This window comes from Sceloporus occidentalis, unplaced genomic scaffold (assembly GCF_023333645.1).
Source record: "Sceloporus occidentalis isolate IW3139 unplaced genomic scaffold, rSceOcc1.0.p SCAF_25, whole genome shotgun sequence".
Taxonomy (NCBI): Eukaryota; Metazoa; Chordata; class Lepidosauria; order Squamata; family Phrynosomatidae; genus Sceloporus; species Sceloporus occidentalis.
Genome location: NW_028317005.1, coordinates 4,421,948 through 4,440,388, shown reverse-complemented (window position 1 = coordinate 4,440,388; position 18,441 = coordinate 4,421,948). Strand labels below are relative to the sequence as shown.

The 18,441-nt window shown below is 36.5% G+C and overlaps 1 protein-coding gene across 1 annotated transcript in view; it reads left to right on the top strand.

Annotated features, from left to right (window-relative positions):
• The window catches only part of LOC149300281 (dedicator of cytokinesis protein 10-like), an 84,627-nt gene that overhangs the window by 46,832 nt on the left and 19,354 nt on the right, over positions 1–18,441 (top strand). Inside the window, exons 20-39 of the mRNA XM_089485277.1 lie at positions 1,746–1,869; positions 2,068–2,189; positions 3,320–3,406; positions 4,687–4,779; positions 5,250–5,368; positions 5,965–6,034; positions 6,614–6,727; positions 7,023–7,094; positions 8,104–8,250; positions 8,643–8,726; positions 10,340–10,436; positions 10,754–10,798; positions 11,738–11,913; positions 12,584–12,700; positions 14,463–14,568; positions 14,696–14,817; positions 15,725–15,839; positions 15,930–15,996; positions 16,359–16,406; positions 16,816–16,914. Of these exons, the coding sequence (XP_089341403.1) occupies positions 1,746–1,869; positions 2,068–2,189; positions 3,320–3,406; positions 4,687–4,779; positions 5,250–5,368; positions 5,965–6,034; positions 6,614–6,727; positions 7,023–7,094; positions 8,104–8,250; positions 8,643–8,726; positions 10,340–10,436; positions 10,754–10,798; positions 11,738–11,913; positions 12,584–12,700; positions 14,463–14,568; positions 14,696–14,817; positions 15,725–15,839; positions 15,930–15,996; positions 16,359–16,406; positions 16,816–16,914 (2,024 nt within the window). The remainder of the gene's footprint in view (positions 1–1,745; positions 1,870–2,067; positions 2,190–3,319; positions 3,407–4,686; positions 4,780–5,249; positions 5,369–5,964; positions 6,035–6,613; positions 6,728–7,022; positions 7,095–8,103; positions 8,251–8,642; positions 8,727–10,339; positions 10,437–10,753; positions 10,799–11,737; positions 11,914–12,583; positions 12,701–14,462; positions 14,569–14,695; positions 14,818–15,724; positions 15,840–15,929; positions 15,997–16,358; positions 16,407–16,815; positions 16,915–18,441) is intronic.

Genomic DNA, 18,441 nt, shown 5'->3' with positions numbered 1-18,441 from the left:
TTTTTTCTGTTTGCAGCTCAACATATTCCAGCTCAGATCTTTCATATTTATAGCCAAGGCTTGCTGGCATTTTTGTACATAAAGTATAGGTTAGACCAATATAAAATGATGAATTTTCCAAATGTTAGCTGACACCAAAATTTGGCCGTTTGGAATACTGGGCTCCATCCACGATTGGAGGGGCAATGAAGTTGAAAGTAATCCATCTTAAACTATAAACTGATATCTGATTATTATTATTATTAATTATATTATTAAAGAAGCATCCATAACAATATTGCTTGCCATTGCAAGATAACCATATTGTATGTTGTGGGTAAAACTTTACCTCGTGCCAATACTGGAATAAGCTAGTAAAATTTATTTTGTAACCCCTTTATGCCCACAGGTCTTTATGACCAGAATTTTTTTTGTCATTTTTTTAAAACCATGATAATCCCCCTTTTCATATTTGATGAACCCACACAAAATACCTAATTGTGTTCCTTTACAATCATTGTAATACATAAAACATAATAATTATTAGTTAGTTATAATAGATACAAACCAATACTAGAATAGAAAAACAATCTCCTGCAGTGTAGGTGCCACAGCTGAACAATGAAAGTTTAAGAACATTTCCTGATTTTATTTTTATGTTCAATAGGGCCACATTCATGCTTTACATATTGCACTGTATTACATATTTTAAAACTATTTGCTTAAGGTGTAAAATAAAGTGTTTTTTATAATTTACTTTATGGGTAGTGCTAGGGCTAAGGGGCATTTTTTATTTAAATTGTATTTATTTATTTTATTATTTTCTGGGGGTGTCAACAATGAAATCTTGACACATACTGGAAGGCAATGCCCGATCACGTGATGGGGCATTCCTTGTATGATTGTGTACCAGCGCTCATTGCAAACGCTGTTACATGCGATCGGTCAGTAGGAACCCAGCAATGCTTGCTTCTACCAACAAAAGAGACTACAGGCTGTCAATAGACAGCGTGATCTCCCATTTAGCCGCATGGAGATGTCCCTGCCACTGCAACAAATTCAGGATGTACCGATACATCCTAATGGACTTCTTGGCACAGATTTTAAGGACGTCCTAAGGGGACTGAAATTGCTAAGATGTTTTCTCCATGATTAAAGAAGATGTTTCTAGCCCATGGATGGCAAACAAGTAGCTCTCTCCGTGTGTAGCTACAAAACCCCCGATGCTTCTGTGATATTCATTCAACCTTCGGCATCATGGGAGTTGTAGTTCCACAACATTGGGGAACAGAGTTTTTGGCTACTTTTCTTCTCATTTATCCACTTGTACATCTTTTCTTGCATTTTATGAAGAATTTCACTTAAGTGAGAGTAATCTCACATCCCTATAGTCATTTATAAATACTATGTGCAAACATAACAGAAAGGAAAGGAAGGACATGGTCTCTGTGTCTGGGATGAAAGCCTTGTTTCTCTGGGACACGACACAAAAGCTGTATTGCTTTAATCTTCTTTGTCTGATTGGTTTTCTGCTCCAGCTGCAAAGTATTCTAGAACACCTGCCGATGGGTCTGGTGCATGAAAAAACATGTGTGAAAGCAAGCCTAGGTGTAAAGTATTATATCTTGTGCAAACATAGGTCTGTACAATTTAAATATTTTCATTGGATATGTTATCATTGATATTATTATTATTAGGATGTACAATATAAGGTCTGTGTCCAAGATGCATGTATCTAAGGAGAAGTGTGATATTTTACATTTCAGGTGAAAATTGAGCTTCCCACTCAACTTCATGAGAAACATCACATTCTGTTTTCATTCCATCACGTCACCTGTGATATAAATGCAAAAGCTAATGCCAAAAAGAAAGAGGCTCTGGAAACCCCAGGTATCTAGAAGGATTACATTCACCCACATGTTGTAACCATCTCTAAGTGAATGTCCTCATTTAGATATTAAACTCATCACTTGTTGTCTTTTTTTCATTTCTACTCCATTGATCTCCATAAGTGTATGTATCCATTTCTTGTATAAAAGTCTGTCTATTGCACTTCTGTGATAGTTTTCTTGTCTTCGGTTCTTATAGTTGGATTTGCATGGCTGCCCTTATTCAAAAATGGACAGCTTACCTCACAAGATCACCTTATCCCTGTTGCTACGACTTTGCCTCCAAAATACTTAGGCTATGAAGATTCTATGTCTGGAAAGGTATGACAGGAGTCTTAATATGGGCAATTGATCGCCTTCAAATTGATATGAAGTTACTAGAGTATTTGGCACCTAGGGTGGATTCTGTATTTGGCATCCCTCAGCCCCTCACTTTAAAATGTAAAAAAATCCCACACTCTTACTCACTCTCACTTACTCTCTCAAGCTCTCACGCTCTCTCATGTTCTTTCACGCTCTCTCATGCTCTCTCATGCTCTAACCCTCTCTCTCTCTCTGTGTCTCCCCACCTTCTCCACCGACCGCTTTTGTGCCCCTGTCTCCTTTCCCACAGCTCGGCTTCTGTTACCTCTTCTTCATCTTCTTTCTTCATCGGCTTCTCTGTAAACCAGGGCTCTCGGAGTGCTTCCAGAGAGCCCAGAGTAATGAAGACAGATTTGTGGGATCAGAGAAGCGTTTCTGCACCTGTCTTTCTCCACGAACCTGTCTGTATTATTTTGGCATCTCGGAGTACTTCTGCAGAGCCAAGAGGACAGCCTTTCCCCTGTACCTCCAATCGGGGAGAGAGTGTGCGCGGAGGCCCCGTCCTTATGTGGAAGTGCTCCGCATTGCTATTCTTAAAATTCAGTTTAGATACTGTTTTTTGTTGTCCTGTTGTACCATTTTTTCATTGATAAAATAATGCTTGATTACTGGGAGACCAAAAATAATAAAGCCTGTAGAGCCTCATCCTTAGTGGCGACCCCTGTAGACAATAATCTAAAGAACTGAATAACAGACACACATACAATGTATGGGGATGGATACATTCATATAAGTTCTTGACTACTAGACTTAATCAATGTGCAGTGTGTATCATCAAACTGTTTTGAGTCAAGAAACGATTGGAGATATTTTTTCCCACAGGCTTCATACTTGGGGGTTTACTAATCAAATCATATGTTTGTAGTTGGTATGTGGTGACATTTCAACTTATGTATCGCTTCACTATGATGAATTATGAATGGTGAACCCTGGCAGCTTTCTCATGCAACAGTGAAGGCCATCATAAAGCATACGTTGTAGTTCATTAATATTTCCTTCTCATGAGTATGTTATCCAACATGCACGGTTTAAATATATAAATAAATAAAACATTTAAATAATAATATGTTAATATAATTGTATTTCAGCTAAGTGGAAGTGACCTCAAATGGGTGGATGGAGGAAAACCACTTTTTAAAGTGTCAACTCTTATTGTATCCACCATATACACTCAGGTATGGTCTTGTTCCCAAAATGCTACAGATAACATATAAACTTTCTCACAGATATTGACAGAAATTGATTAGAGATGATCTTAAAGAGCCTATGACATTTTCTCAATTCCAAAGTTATACAGTTCAATATACTTAATAACAATTCATGGATTGATGTTTTAAGCAATATAGTCATCTTCTTGTTGTCCGCAGTTGCACGGTTACATCTCCCTATTATCTGTTTCCCTTTGTTGGATCTGATTCTGCTAGTTTGAGATTTGGGGGTTAGTAGAAGGTAGTGAGAGCATTTCAGGAGTGGATGTTAGTTAGCTGACTAGGTTTTACACCTGAGCTTAATTCTACAGTTCACTAAGGTAAAATATTTCTAGAAAATAGCACTTTTTGTAAAAAAAAAAACCCAGAAGATAAGTCGCAGCTAGTTTCACTATAGAATTTAATAATGCATAAAGCTTTTTTTTTGTTTTACAAAAAAGATGCTTTGGAAACCCCAGGTACTTAGAAGGTAGCTTTCAGTAGAAGCTTTTCTTTTTAACACTGGAGTAGTGGATTTTGCATGCTGACAACATCATTTCGCTGTCAGATAGTGGAGAAAAGACAGTTTAGCTAAAAGGGTAGATTGCATTTTGTCCACGTTACCTTTTTCCCATATTTTTCTCTACAGATGTTACATTCTAAAACCTGTCGTTAAAATTGAAACTAACATTGATCCAGTCTGTCTCAGATTTTGTGCATATAAGGCTATAGTGAATTTAGGATAATATTTAAGAACCACTCTAGCCTTTTTATATTAAATGCATATTGGTGTCCATTCTCTGCTTATTCTACTTATTCTCTCTTGTTGGAATTTGAAAATTAGATTTCTGTGTCAGAGGTGTCTGCCTTAAATATGAGTGCAGCAGAACATGTACAAGAAGTGTACATAAGCATGATTTTTCTTTACTATTCCTGGTTTCAGTATAGGCAGCCAAAGGGGGAGACATACGTTTCATTCGCATAAAAAAATATATATTTGACTCCGATATGTAAAAAAATAGGCTGATCCTTTCAGAGCTGTTTCTGTTCAGTTCAACATTTATCATTGACTGAGGACTTTATAATGATGTTAACAAATTTTGGACTATTTAAAAAATGTCTGGGAAGGTTTTAGCATGGATAACTTCTCTTTACTTTAGTTAATTAGGAAAAACCCAAATGTGTAAAGTCTAGATAACCTGAATTTTAGTTGTAATGTGCATATATATTGAATAAAAGAAATGACATATACTATTTTATCCTTTTAGGATCCATATCTGAATAGCTTTTTCCAGCAATGCCAAAAACAACAGAATGAGCTATCAAAGCCTACATCGTCTGACTTCATGGCTTCCTGTAAGGTACAGAAAAATCCATAATGCACACACAAATATATATAAATATATATAATAGCTGTGGTCGTTTGAGTCGGCCATCTGCCTTCGAAGCACCTCTCTTCTCTATAAATGCATTGCGTTATTGTAAAATGAACATTTTCTTGATGAAACAAAAAACCCAGATGTTATGCAAAACACCCAGAAATTGTAGATCTATGCGGGAAGACCTGCTTTTTTACAGAATTCTTGTAGTTCTACCACCACTGCAAGGGATTCTGGGTGGGTATATGTAAATAAGGCCAACAATGGATCACCTTTTAGCCTCTATATCTACTTTATACATGGACCTCTTGGAGCAATTGTACTAGACAGCCTTTAAAGTCCCCTTAAGGGTAAAATGGGCTCCCACATTAATTAAGGTATGTGAAATATACTTTTCCTTTAATAATGATGTTGTATTTCACATTTGTTTACCCTGATTATTCCTTTCCTAGAACTTACTAAATATTGAGAAGATCCATGTGGTTATAAACTTTCTTCCTGTTCTACTGAATCAACTATTCCATATTCTTGCACAAAATAATGATGATGATGTCATCACCATTATAACCAGGTATAAGTATTGACAACAAATTCCACTAGCATTACTAGATATTTTGTATTATTACAATAGATAAAATGTAAAAGTTCAAATTACAAACAGTTTATTTATTTACAATTACCCATAACTTCCTCATGTTGGTATCGATAAGAAGAAAACTTTTAAAAGAGAGTCGACATATGAGAGCAGTTTGTACCATCGCACCGTATAGAATTAGATCCATAGTTCTAGAGTCTTCCTATGGCAAATTTGCCTGGTAAGTAATCATCCCATAGGTATGGTTCGGTGGTATGTTTGCTTTGAAATATATGTGTTAAAATGTGAATGTTATCAGGTTGCTCGTTAATGAAGAAATAGTTCTGTTCGTTTTTTTATGATATTAGCAACATTGGTGAGTTTGAGTACCCCAGATAAACAGATCGAAGCAAGTATTAACAAATTAGTAATAATAGAGATAGGAATAATGATAAAAATAGATAAAATATATGTCCTTTTAAAATATCCTTAAACAATGTCCGCACTGCCTGTAGTGTTGTTGATGTAGTTGACTTTATTAGAATTCATTATCTCAATCATTCCTTGAATTTGTTGATGCATTTTCATTTCAGGGTCCTTACAGACTTTGTGGCCAAATGTCATGAAGAACAATTGGAGAGCTATGTCCATTCCTACATAAAGGTAATCTTGGGCTTCCTTTAACTGTGTGTTAAATGTAATTCTTAAGGTGATTGGGAGACTATATATATATATATATATATATATATATATATATATATATATATATATATAATGATAAAATGTCTCCATATAGGTATAATCTAATGTGCACCAGGCTTTAAAATGTGTTTGGTGGTACTTGTGTAGATCTGATTAGTGGAACCTTTAACTATAGATTTTAACATACATTGAAGCTCTAATATAGAGAGTAATGTACCTTATTGCATGCAAACATATGACAGTACTGAGCTGTTTGGAATATCTGTACCAGTCATGTAAGAAAGCTGTAATGAAGTCTCTATCCCAAGCTTTCCAGCTAGAATCAGGGAAAATGAATGCGTGAGAGGAGATCAGGCTTTGGATGACACAAGCCTGGGCCATACATTTAAATTGAGTTTGGAATTCAACTAAAAGCTCCTTTATAGCAATATTGGTAAAGGTATGATTATAAGCTGCGGAATGTTCATGATAAATATATCAAGTAAAAAAGGTGCAGGCATTATATACCTTTTATTTATCCGTTATCCTTGTTTTATCCAGTATGTATTTAAAACACAATCACATGGAAATCGGACAGTCCATGAGGAACTTGCTAAAGGAGTGACAAGTCTCCTAAAGTCAAATGAAGCAAATCCAATAAAGCTTGTGCTTAGGGTAAGTTTGTAAACAGTGTTTTATGATACAAAACATGGAATCTACTAAGAATGTTAAATGTATTCAATGCTCCCATTAAAATGTTACTATAGAAGGCAAAGTGTTTTCCCACAAGTTGTTGTGAATACTTTTGCATAATTTTGTCACTCTGTAATCGATGGAAATACCCCAAAAAGCTTTATGTCTGGCTATCACCTGTTAGAACTCTTATTTTTGGGGAAACAGCTTTTTTTATGAATCGCTAATATTGTTCACATTGCTACTGGCAAATTCAACTGTCTGCTTCTTCCTTCAGCATTCCTGGTTTTTCCTTGAAATAATTATCAAATCAATGGCTCAACATCTTCATGACAATAATTTAATGCAGGTAAGTCATATTTTTTATTATTATTATTTCAGAGCTAAAGTATTTTAAAGATAAAAATGTCTTTGGCTTATTACTATGATTAAAATTTTTGGAAGTAGTTACAATATAGAGCTTTGTAATAAATTAGATGAAAATGGAAAATGTAATGAACAAAGTCAAGGGTACATCATGTCTGTGGTACATCATACACCTGGGAACTTCCCTTCCTGAAGCTGCCCCTCTTCTGGGGGAATGGTTTTGTGGGAGGACAGGACAAGGGGTGAGGAGTAGGAGGAGAAATAGGCGGGACCAAACAACATTCTCCTCCCCAGGGAGAGTTCCCAGCAGTGTTCCCTCTAAGCTGTGCGCTTGTGCGCGCGCACATAGCTTTTTTAGAGAGCGCACACGTCCAAAAATTGTGCGCACAATAGTTTTTCCCCAAAAAAGAAAAAAATAATAATTTTTTTGAAACTTTATGCGGCGCGGATATTGTGCGCACAAAATGTTTGCTCTGTGAAAATTTTTGCACAAGAGAAATTTTCTGCGCACACCGACTAAGAAAAATTAGATGGAACATTGGTTCCCAGGTATGATTATGTCATGCTGAGGTATGGAGCAGCTAGGTTAAAGTAGGTACAGAGACAGGAAAATAACGCATTAATGCTTTTCTTGTTTTTCAAATAGAATTTGAAATTGTATTTACTTTTAAATGCATTCATTTAACGAATACAATTACAGAAGGTCTCAAAAGTTTGATGCTGAAATATACTGGTATTGTCAAAAAGTAATTTTTAGCAACTTAAGAAAGAATGTAGCTGACTACCTTTTTTAACGGAGGTGGGAGGTGGGAGTAATATCTCTCTCTAATTATATAGTGAAAAGGATGTTATCTTTGTGCCTAAAAGCACTGGAATTATAGTTTGTGTTCTGTATTTGACATGTATTCACTTTTAGACATATTTTATCTGATGTATATTTGCTGAAGTTTTCAATTTCTTATATAAACTGTAAAACTGCTATATTTTTTAAGGTTCACCGGACTAAAAGGTTTCCTGAATCCTTCCTCACTGAAGTGGATTCTCTTGTGATGGGCTTCTCAGATCACATCATCTGGAAATACAGAGATGCCGTGGAAGAAACTAGGAAAGCTAATCTGAGTGTGGCTTGTTTTTTAAAGGTGAACATATACAGATACAGACAGATACAGATAATGTCACCCGTGAATCTTTGGGTCATGTTTGCTTGGGTATAACTAGGGCAATTCTGGACAATTCCGAAAGTTGGAGCAATATTTAGTGACATAACATTCTCATCCATGGTGATTTCTACAAATTATGCACTTTGCTCCAGAATTGCTCCTCGTGGGGGGTAAATCTGCCACAATGCTTTAGTCTATGTGTCTTAATGTCTACAAGAAAATCAACATGTATGACTGCACCTATATGTATGCATCAAATATCCCCTTATGTCAAAGGATTTACCCTACAAACTGTTTGTAGTCCTTCTAGCTCCTAATGTTAGAAAGGAAGCGCTAAACATATAAACTTTTTTTTTTTTAAATTATTCCAGCGCTGCTTTACATTTATGGACCGTGGTGCCATATTTAAGATGATAAGTTGCCATATCAGCATGTTTAGTCCTGAAGATCACAAGGTAAGAAATAAACTAATTTACTGCTTGCAGCTAGGCTGTTAATCATTCATTAGATCATAGTTATCACGTTATTATTTTTTAATAATATATCATCTAAATCATTCTTGTCAATGTTGTAATCAACAAATTTCACATTCTTGTACTGCATGTTTTAACTGTAAATACATATCATAATACTCCCAAATCCTGCATCGTTCCACATAGCTTCACAAACTGGGTGAGACTGGAAGATTTGTAGACCCCGATGTTGCCTCTTCCATTATTTCCCCACTAGAGATCTGAAACAAACTGACCATGTCACGCCATTGTCTCATTGCCTCACTCTTGTAACCAGCTTTAAGACAGAGACAAATTAAAGATCCTAAAGTCACTTAATTTCAGTAAATGTCATTAGATGTCCATTTTTGTCTTGGGTCTTAAAACCAAGTACCTATTGAGAGTTCACCCTTTGGTGAACCTGTGTTATATTCACATTTGAAATAGGGACCTTCGGCCCTCCCCAGTCACCTGAAAAATTGCAGAAATATTTTATAGTAACCTATTAAAAGCTCATTATAAATGAAAAAAAACTAGGGGCTCTGATGCGGGATTTTGACCCGCTGTTATAGGGTCCTTCCAGCTCTCAAATGTACGTGTCCTCAGATGGAGGGAGCGAGGGATGCCTAGTAAGCAGGGGATTTATTTGCGTCCACCTTGAGATTTGAAGGCCAGGTACACGTGGCTTGTGAGTGGACCATTAAAATGTCTTTGCTGGCTGCCTTGGCTGGACTTCTCTGTGTTGGGACACAGACATAGTGAGGGCTTTTGTTTTCTGTTCTATGTGTTTTCCATTTTTATTATTACCCTTTCACAACAGCTGATACATGTGATAATTGACCATATATATAGTGCAATGATATATTTTGACGAAGCTGCTACACTTACTCTTTGGCTGTATGTATGTGTGGATTGCTACTTTTTGCTCTTTTTTTTACATATGATAAACTATGCCCATTCCGCACATGTATCATATAGTGACCCTGTGTTCATGTTCCTTACCTGGGAAAATATGAGAGAGGACACTAATAGTAATAATGTATGACAAATGCATAAATCAGCCCTGAAAATGTGGGCTTCTAATTTTTACGCATGAAAAAAATCAGACTTCCCAGGTCTGGGGAAGAATTTAGCATCTGACTGCTTCCAGCACGACACCTGGTGTTTTAACTTACAGATTTTTGACCCAGCAGTTAAGCGACAACATTTTTCTCCAAATGAGGCACAAATGTCCGCCCGGCTGTATATATCCTTATGCACATTTGCTATATCTCCTCAGTTCAAAGGGTTCTGAATGTAGTTGGTTCCATGCTGTCATATCCAAGTATCCAAGCACATCATCTAACATCGTATAAAATGTTCATAGAATAAGAAAGGAGAAATCACGCGTTTTTATGTTTGAATTTCATTGGTGGCTGCACCTCAAAAATAATTTTGCTCCTAGGGAAGATCTAAGAGGCATTTTTGAATACAAATCAGCAAAAGTCTCCTCTTGTCTAATCTGTGTGCATTAGAAGTAAAACAGTTAGGAAGAAGAGTCCAGATTCTAAGTAAAAATCAATATTGTTCTGTTTCAGGATTTCTGTCAGTACAAGTTTGAGTTTCTCCAGGAGGTCTGCAACCATGAGCACTTTGTTCCTCTCTGTCTACCCATACGATCTGCAAACATCCCAGGTAGTTTCCAACGCGGATAGATATACCAGATGAAGAAAGCCTTTTTGAAATGCATGCTCACTCAGTATCAATGTTCCTGTTCTTTATATTTTATTTGAATTGTATTCTAGTTCCTCTGTGACATTTTATATCTGCAATACCATCTAACTGCTGCTAACTAAATTATCAGACCATACAACGAGTGTGCAGCTCTATATATTTAAAATTCCAAATGTTAGGGTTGTAAGTTGGTATCTTGAAATCTCTGATTACCAATAAACTAAATATTCCGTTGACTAAATGTTATGTTCTTTTCTTCTGTTTTGGACCAAACGCAGACACAGTTTCCCCTTCAGACTCCACAAAAGCTTTGCATGCGTTAGGTAGGTTATTGTGTCCTACATGCTGTCGCATACAACAAAACAGCCATTACATAAACCAAGGTATTTGGTGGCTACATGTTTTTGAGAAATGCTTAATAAAATAATAGTAACTCAAAAATGACCCAAGCTACTGTAGTTCATTAAAGGCTAATGGGCACAAAATAGTAGAATCTTGTCTTCCAGCGTGTGATCAGATTAAATTAAGAATAATTTTAAAACTGTTGGATTGGTGAAAATGAAAGTTCACTTTGCAGCTCGTAGATGGTAAGGGCGTCAAACCCCAGTGGATTCCCCATTTTAAACTAATATGATCTCCCATGCAAGATGTTGCCTATCTGTTTATTTAGGTGATTGTATTACTGTGTTATGCATCTTTTAAACGTATATTAAATGCTATATGTTATATACAATATTTTCTGGTTTAAATGGAGAGTGATACATGCATTCCAGTTTTCTTTCCTTTCTTTCTACACACGGCCTAAATACAGTTGTTGGCAAGTGAATGCCACTTTCCTGGCTCCCAACAAAGTGCTGCAAATATTTCAGTGAAGCCTCACAACTATATTAAGAAATATATACGCTGCAGTCTTTATTGTGGAACGCACATAGTACAGTCATTTTATATGTTAGATTTAACTATAATGACATTGTTTTCTAACTAACACGGAGATTGGCCTCATGTATGGATCAAAGAGATGCTTTTGCTGCCTTCTTGACATTGGTCTTCCTGCAATGCACAAGATCATGTATAAACTACTGGCCAATAGTTCCTTTTGAACAGTTACTATATTTTATACTCATCCCAGAAACAGGCAGACTAGGCAACCCCAATGGTTCTTATCTGCTGTCAAATTCTATGTTTCTATGTTCACCAGTATTCTATATCCCATGTCCCATGAGCACCTTTGCAGTAAATTCTCTTTTCAACCTTTACTCAAGATATGCCAGAGTACACCTTAACCGATGATTTCTGTCGCAAACATTTCCTGATTGGGATACTACTTAGGGAAATTGGATTTGCACTACAAGAAGACCAGGATATTCGACATCTTGCTCTGGCTGCATTACGAAATTTGATGACCAAACATTCCTTTGATGGCCGTTATGCTGAGAAGGTAAATTCTTTTAGACAAAATAAAATAAACAAATATTAGGCTTAGCTGCTGATTTAGTTGTTCTGTTTCAGACACATTTCCTTGCACATGATATACTTACTTCCAGCTTCAGACCTCTATTTGGAGCACTTCTATTGGAGCACTCTCCTGCCACTGGTTATCTACTTCAAGCAGCCAATCAGTGGCAAGAGTTGTCTGACCATGGAGGAAGAGTGCAGCTGATGCTGCAGGGCCGCCTCTTCTGCTGCTGCAGGGCCGCCTCAGAGACTTTAAACTGTCCTTTTCCGAGTTGCGGCAGGCCTCTCGGACAGCTCTGCATTTTGTGCAACGTCCTCTTCCTAGTGAGCTGATCAAACTTTATTGGAGCAATAAGGTCTCTTTTCGCTTGGTACCACACTACTTATGCTGTAGTGATAACTATCTTGTCACCATAACTCTCTTTGCTGCAGAGAGTCATCAGAGAGCAGGGAAAGAAGTAATGATCATTAGAAAACCCTCGTAGAGAGTGTTAATAGTTAAGAGGGGAGAAATGGGGTAACTTGCAAATGTTTTTTTATTGCACCCAGTTAAAATTAACCTTTGCAAGATACACATAACTGCATTTTCAGCAATTTGTTGTCTAGATACACCAGTGATTCCTTGTGATATATATTTTTTTCATTATTTGTAGGAAAAACAGGCTCAAATAGCCATTTTATATTTACCTCTCTATGGTCTGCTCTTGGATAATATGCCTCGGATTTTCATGAAGTACTTCTTTCCATTTGGCGTGAATACATCAAACCAGGTTCGTGTTAAAAGAAGCAACGAGGGCTTAATGTAGCAGAGGGCCGAACTACCTGTTTTTGTGCAGCTGCAGGCCACTCCAGGGATAGGTTACATTTGGTAGTCCTACTAGAGTACATAACAATGATTTTTCTCAACTAGTCGGTAGCTGTCAGTATTATCCCAGATATGGTGCTCAGGACAGCAATGTCTGCGTTTTTCTTTTCTTTGGTCTCGGCTTTGGTTATTTACAGCTGCCTGTTGGCATGGTATGTGAATGAGACTTTGGGAGAGTTTACTTAGACTTCTTTCAAAGCGGTGTAAGTAACATCAGCGGATGGGGGCGACTGTTGTTTTAAGATATCTAAAATGGCCATGCCGTTGTTAAGTGGGCCTCTAAAGATGTTTACTCTTCCAAGAACTAACCTTCCTAAAATCGATTCCGCCAGCCACCTGGCATAAAAGCATTGTAATTTTTAACAGACTGCCAATGTATGGAAATGTTTACGTACATTGTAAGTGTTCCTAAAAGCATTCCCACTTAATTCCTCCTTTTAAACTCTGACTAGGTGTGTAATAACACCTTTTCCCAGCCAAAACATTAGACATTTCCAATTCCATCTGGTTTTTCCAACAAACTTCATGCCCTTCGCAGCTCTGAAAACTCCTTTAATGTCTTGACAATATGCTTTGCTGGAACATTCCTGTAATGTCTACTAAATGCACATGCATTTTTAAATAGGTTCAGTAACCGTTGAATAGTATAATACATCTGATCGCAATGTTAATAATGGTAAGGAAGCGATATCCATTGTGCCGCATGTAATCTTTTCATAGGGAAACAACAAGGATTGCAATATTGTCTTATATGATCAGGTTGTAGGGCTGGCTTATCAGCCATTTTTCTTAGAACACATCTAATTATCATATGTTGAGGACCCTGCAGCACATAAAATATAAAACCCCACAGAAGGAGCTCAATTCATCAAGTTTATTGGTCCGCATAATGCAGGGAAGCACTTTATGGATGTGATCAACAACATGTTAAAAATAGATATTTCTTGGAAACTGGCTGATATGGTGTGAGAATAAAAGAGCCTATATTATGTATTTCTTACATGGCACAAAATATGTTTTTTTGGCATATGTCCCTGCATCCTGCATGCATTGTGGCAGATTTGCTGCATATTTGAAGCCTCTTCTAAATGTTTTAGGGCCACATGTAGTGTATTTCATTCATTTTGGTGTTCTTTTACTTGGGGGGAGGTATATATGAAACACCCCATTCTTTCTTCATGAAGAGTGATTGGCTGCTGTTATGCCACATTATCCTTGTGCAGCCAATAGAGAATCATCTATCACATAAATGAAAATTAGGAATATTATTTTAGTTGTAAAAAAAATTAAAAAATACATCTTTTCATAAAAATTTATTTTGAGGGAAGGTTTGGCTGTTGGCTGCAGAATAAGTCTTAAATGTCCATAAAGTTAAGATAAAGTAGACCTCTCATCTGAACCTAAGTGCCAAATTATTTAAATACAAATCTGCAGAGCATGCCCTAATTCACAAACAAAAAGGTGAACAATTTATAATATACTTGTAGTTACAAAATCCAGGACATCTTCTTAAACTTATTACGAATGTCACTTTAACCTTCCATTTCTATTGAAATCCATCTAACCTCCATAGTAACATTGGGAGTGTACCTGCTGATCGCGGTTTGTCTGCTGGTGTAAGAAAGGAATGTTTCATATACACATATGCTTTCCTCTTTAATATGTAGGGTTCAAGAGATGACCTAAGCACTACTGCCGCATCTCAGTCCGCTTTGAAACACGCCACGTCTGCAGACACCTCATTCTCCAAAGATGTTCTGAACTCCATAGCTGGTAAGAGAGGAACTGGACACGCAATAACGCCCATTACTTCCCTATCAACTAACAACTGATGTGTAAACTGCGAGTGTTTCTCTTTTGTCATATTATCATTTTCTATCATTTGACTCTTTTCTTACAGCTTTTTCATCCATCGCTATCTCAGCAGGAAACAACGCTGACTCAAGGGCATCTTTAGCCAGTCTTGAATCAATTCCTAGCACAAACAAGAAGAACAACGAGAAGGCGGAAAACTGTGAAAAGGTATACATTTTATGTATATATATGCAAATGATGCACCGGGAAACATCACATTCCTTTTTTGCTTCATTACATTTAAGAATTGAGTAAAGGTACAAGTAGTTGTCTTGTAAATGAAAATAATTAAAAAAGGTACTTGATCAAAACATACTTTTGTTTTCACTCAATTTAATTTACATAGTTTGCTAGATTAGTCTCTCTCAAAGATTTATTTTTCCAGTCTGCATTGTTTTATTTATATAATAAATTGTGAAAGTACAACTCCCAGAATCCTCCCCGTGATCATATGAGTTCATCGCACCCACTGCACCTGTTGCTGCCCCTGAGTAAGGAACACACACAATATATGAGAATTTTGATTTTGTGCTGTCCTTTTCCACATATTCAGCTCAAACTGGGATTAGGGGAGAAGAATATAACAGGGAAAATATTCCAACACACAATATTCATTAGAATTGTCAGGGTTTAGTAGATGGAGCCCTGAATGCAATGCTGGAGATAAAGGTAAGAGCCAGAAGCGAGGTACCGGTAGGATATTACTTAATTAAATAATGCAATTTAAACATGGATGCACACGTTCTTTCCTAAAGACGAATTTCCTGCGACTTTTCAAAGCTGAATGATTATGAGTTCATCTGTGCCTTCTGTTAACCTCTAATGCATTTATGTGTTACATTTACATTCTCATGTCACACTAAATTATCCAGTGCTTAAAAATAACAACATTTTATATGTACATATTTCATTAAACCAATCACATGTTTGTCATAGGCAATTTATAACATAGTAGCTTGCTTTCCAAGACTCTTGCTGGTTATCATTGGAACTGTGTTAGGAAGACAGGCGACATTTTGACACCCTGGTCTTTTTATAGCTGAATGTAGACTGTAGATCATACTTCATCCAACAGATCGCAAGACCTCTGTCACTGATTGGGTCCACCCTTCGGTTTGACAAACTCGACCAAGCCGAGACAAAATGTCTGTTGATGTGCTTCCTTCACATTATGAAAATGATATCAGAGGGTAAGCTATTTGGCGTGTTTGACTGACTTCGTGTAACCAGCACCTATATATAAATGATATATAATGGACATTATCCATTTGTGTTTACAGATATGTTAATCTCCTATTGGCAGAGAGCACCTGACACTGAGATCTATGACTTCTTCAGTATTCTAGAGTAAGATCATTGTATCACTGTTATTCCTGCTTAGTATTTCATTACTTAAATCTGTATAATGCGAAGATGCAACAGTCGGCATTATAGCTTATGTGGAGACAGCTCAGCCCTTCTTCCAGACATTCGGAAGGTTGACCCTTCAAATAATCAACACTCCGGTTAACAAATGTACCCCTTTATCATTTAGTCTGTCGCCGCACTGACAGCATTTATTTCCATGTGAAAAAGAATTATGTTTTTTTGCTTTTTCTGCACAATATTTTCCAGTGCATTATTCAGTACGAATAGCATTTTATTTATTAAAATCCCCAAATGCTTGATTGTGAAAATTCAGTATACATTAACAAAAATCTGTTTTTCAGAGTGTGCCTCCAAAACTTCAGGTACCTTGGAAAAAGAAATATAATAAGGTGCGTGTTATTCATTTATTTGCTTAAATTTCAACTGTATTCAAAACAAAGCAAGAATTCAAAGCATATCTAGTGAATATTATTTAAATAAAACACCTATCTAAGGCATAAATATTGGGGATTCCGTCACACTATATGGCCATATATTGCTTAGCCCGCCACTACGTCAAAGTACCCCAAGTGTGACAAGTTCTATCTAATCTTTCAAGGCAATATTGCTTAGCAAAGAGCTTAATCTTCAATATAAAGCCTTCTCTGGAAACCGTTATCTGAGACAGGAGGGGCTGCTCAACCATAGGGTTTGGTCAGAACCTGCAGATAGTCTTTCCAGTGACTTGTAAGCTATCGCTGGGAAGCAGGAGGATTATAGTATAGCAAACAATTAATTATGTGAATTTTCTTCCACCAGAAAAATAACTGCAGCGTTCAAACTCGCCCAAACATCCCAGAACAACGGGACCCTGAAAGGCTCCAATTCCTCTTCACAAGCTGGACTCCTAACACAGTGGTATTCCAACAAAGATTTCTTTCACCGATGTGTTACACAGTATATTCTGCTTACACTCACTGATCTCCGCAAACACACTGGCAGAAACCGCCAAGTATAACACAGACATTACACAGACTACACAGATACAAGTCAACATTACAGCAGAAAGTATTATTCATCAATGAATATCATTATGGGCTGTTATTATTAACATTATCCAGCAGTTCACCACTCTTGGAAAAAAAAAATGTTTATGGTGTAACCTCGTTGCAATTTTTGGGTTTTATTAATGCCCTAAGAAATTTGTGATAAAAGCTTTTACAGAATACTGCATGGGTTTGTATTGTCCGGTATATAGTCTGTATATAATATCTAGTCTGTAGCAAATGCACTGGCCAGGCTTATTGGATGTCAGCTCGAAAATATGTAGCGTTAACACCCCTATGGATGTACTATTATGTCATGAAAAAGAAGTACAAATAATCTTGAAAAAAAGTAAAAAAAAAAAAAAAAAAGAGGAAAGAAAGTGCAGAAAGGTCTCCAAACACCTTGTACCTCTTGCAGTAGAAATATAAGATAAAACCAAGTGCCCATCAACCCAACAGTTTTATAAATACAAAAAAAAAAAAAGTGGGGAATAACCTGGAAATTGACTGAAAAAATTATCACTGAAATTGAATAAGTCAAATACTTTAGGAAGTGTTTTTCTATATATGTATATTTACATGTCCGGGTGCTTGCAGGGTTATTTTAGGTCACATGAAATACCCTGGGAAGGTTTTAAATAACAAATCCCAATTTTATGCCTTCTCAGATAACACCGATAGTGCTGAATACCTCGGAGTGAAGGGGTATTTTTTATTTTATAAGCACTGACTGATGATCTTCAATGCTTATCTGTAAATGTAGTGGTTTCATGTGAAGATTCTCTGCATGAACATTCCATGGAATTATCCCCAGATTTTCCCACAAAGCGATCTCTGAACACCTGTTTCCAGAGTCCAGTTCCCACATTGTAAAACACATATCTGGCATCTGGACAAATAATAAAATGACATCCTGGGACACATATTTACCATTATTAAAAAAACGAACTCAGTTTAGCAGCTCTAATATCTATATATAGTTGCATTTTTAATTAAAGTAGCTGCTACCAGCACAAGCTTTTATTATTTTTTTTACAAAATATACTTAGTAAAAAGCAAGTGTTTTTAGTAAGAGACCATAAGAGCATAATCAGAAGAATTTCGGGAAGTTCTGTTCAACCATTACAGCAGATGCTCTAAAAGTTATATCAGTAACTATATTCAAAAAGTTATGAATAAACATAATGTCTCTTTAGCTTCCATCTCTGTTGATATTTTGATAAACATTTAGTGTAGTGTTCTAGAACAACTCTGTTCACCCCCAAAAACTCGCACCCAATTATGTCTTTATTGTCCTTGCCCCGTTTTCATGGGACACGTGCTCATTTTACATGATGCTGACCAGTTCTACATAGTACTTCACTAACTACTTGACTTAAGGGATTGATTCACTAAAAAT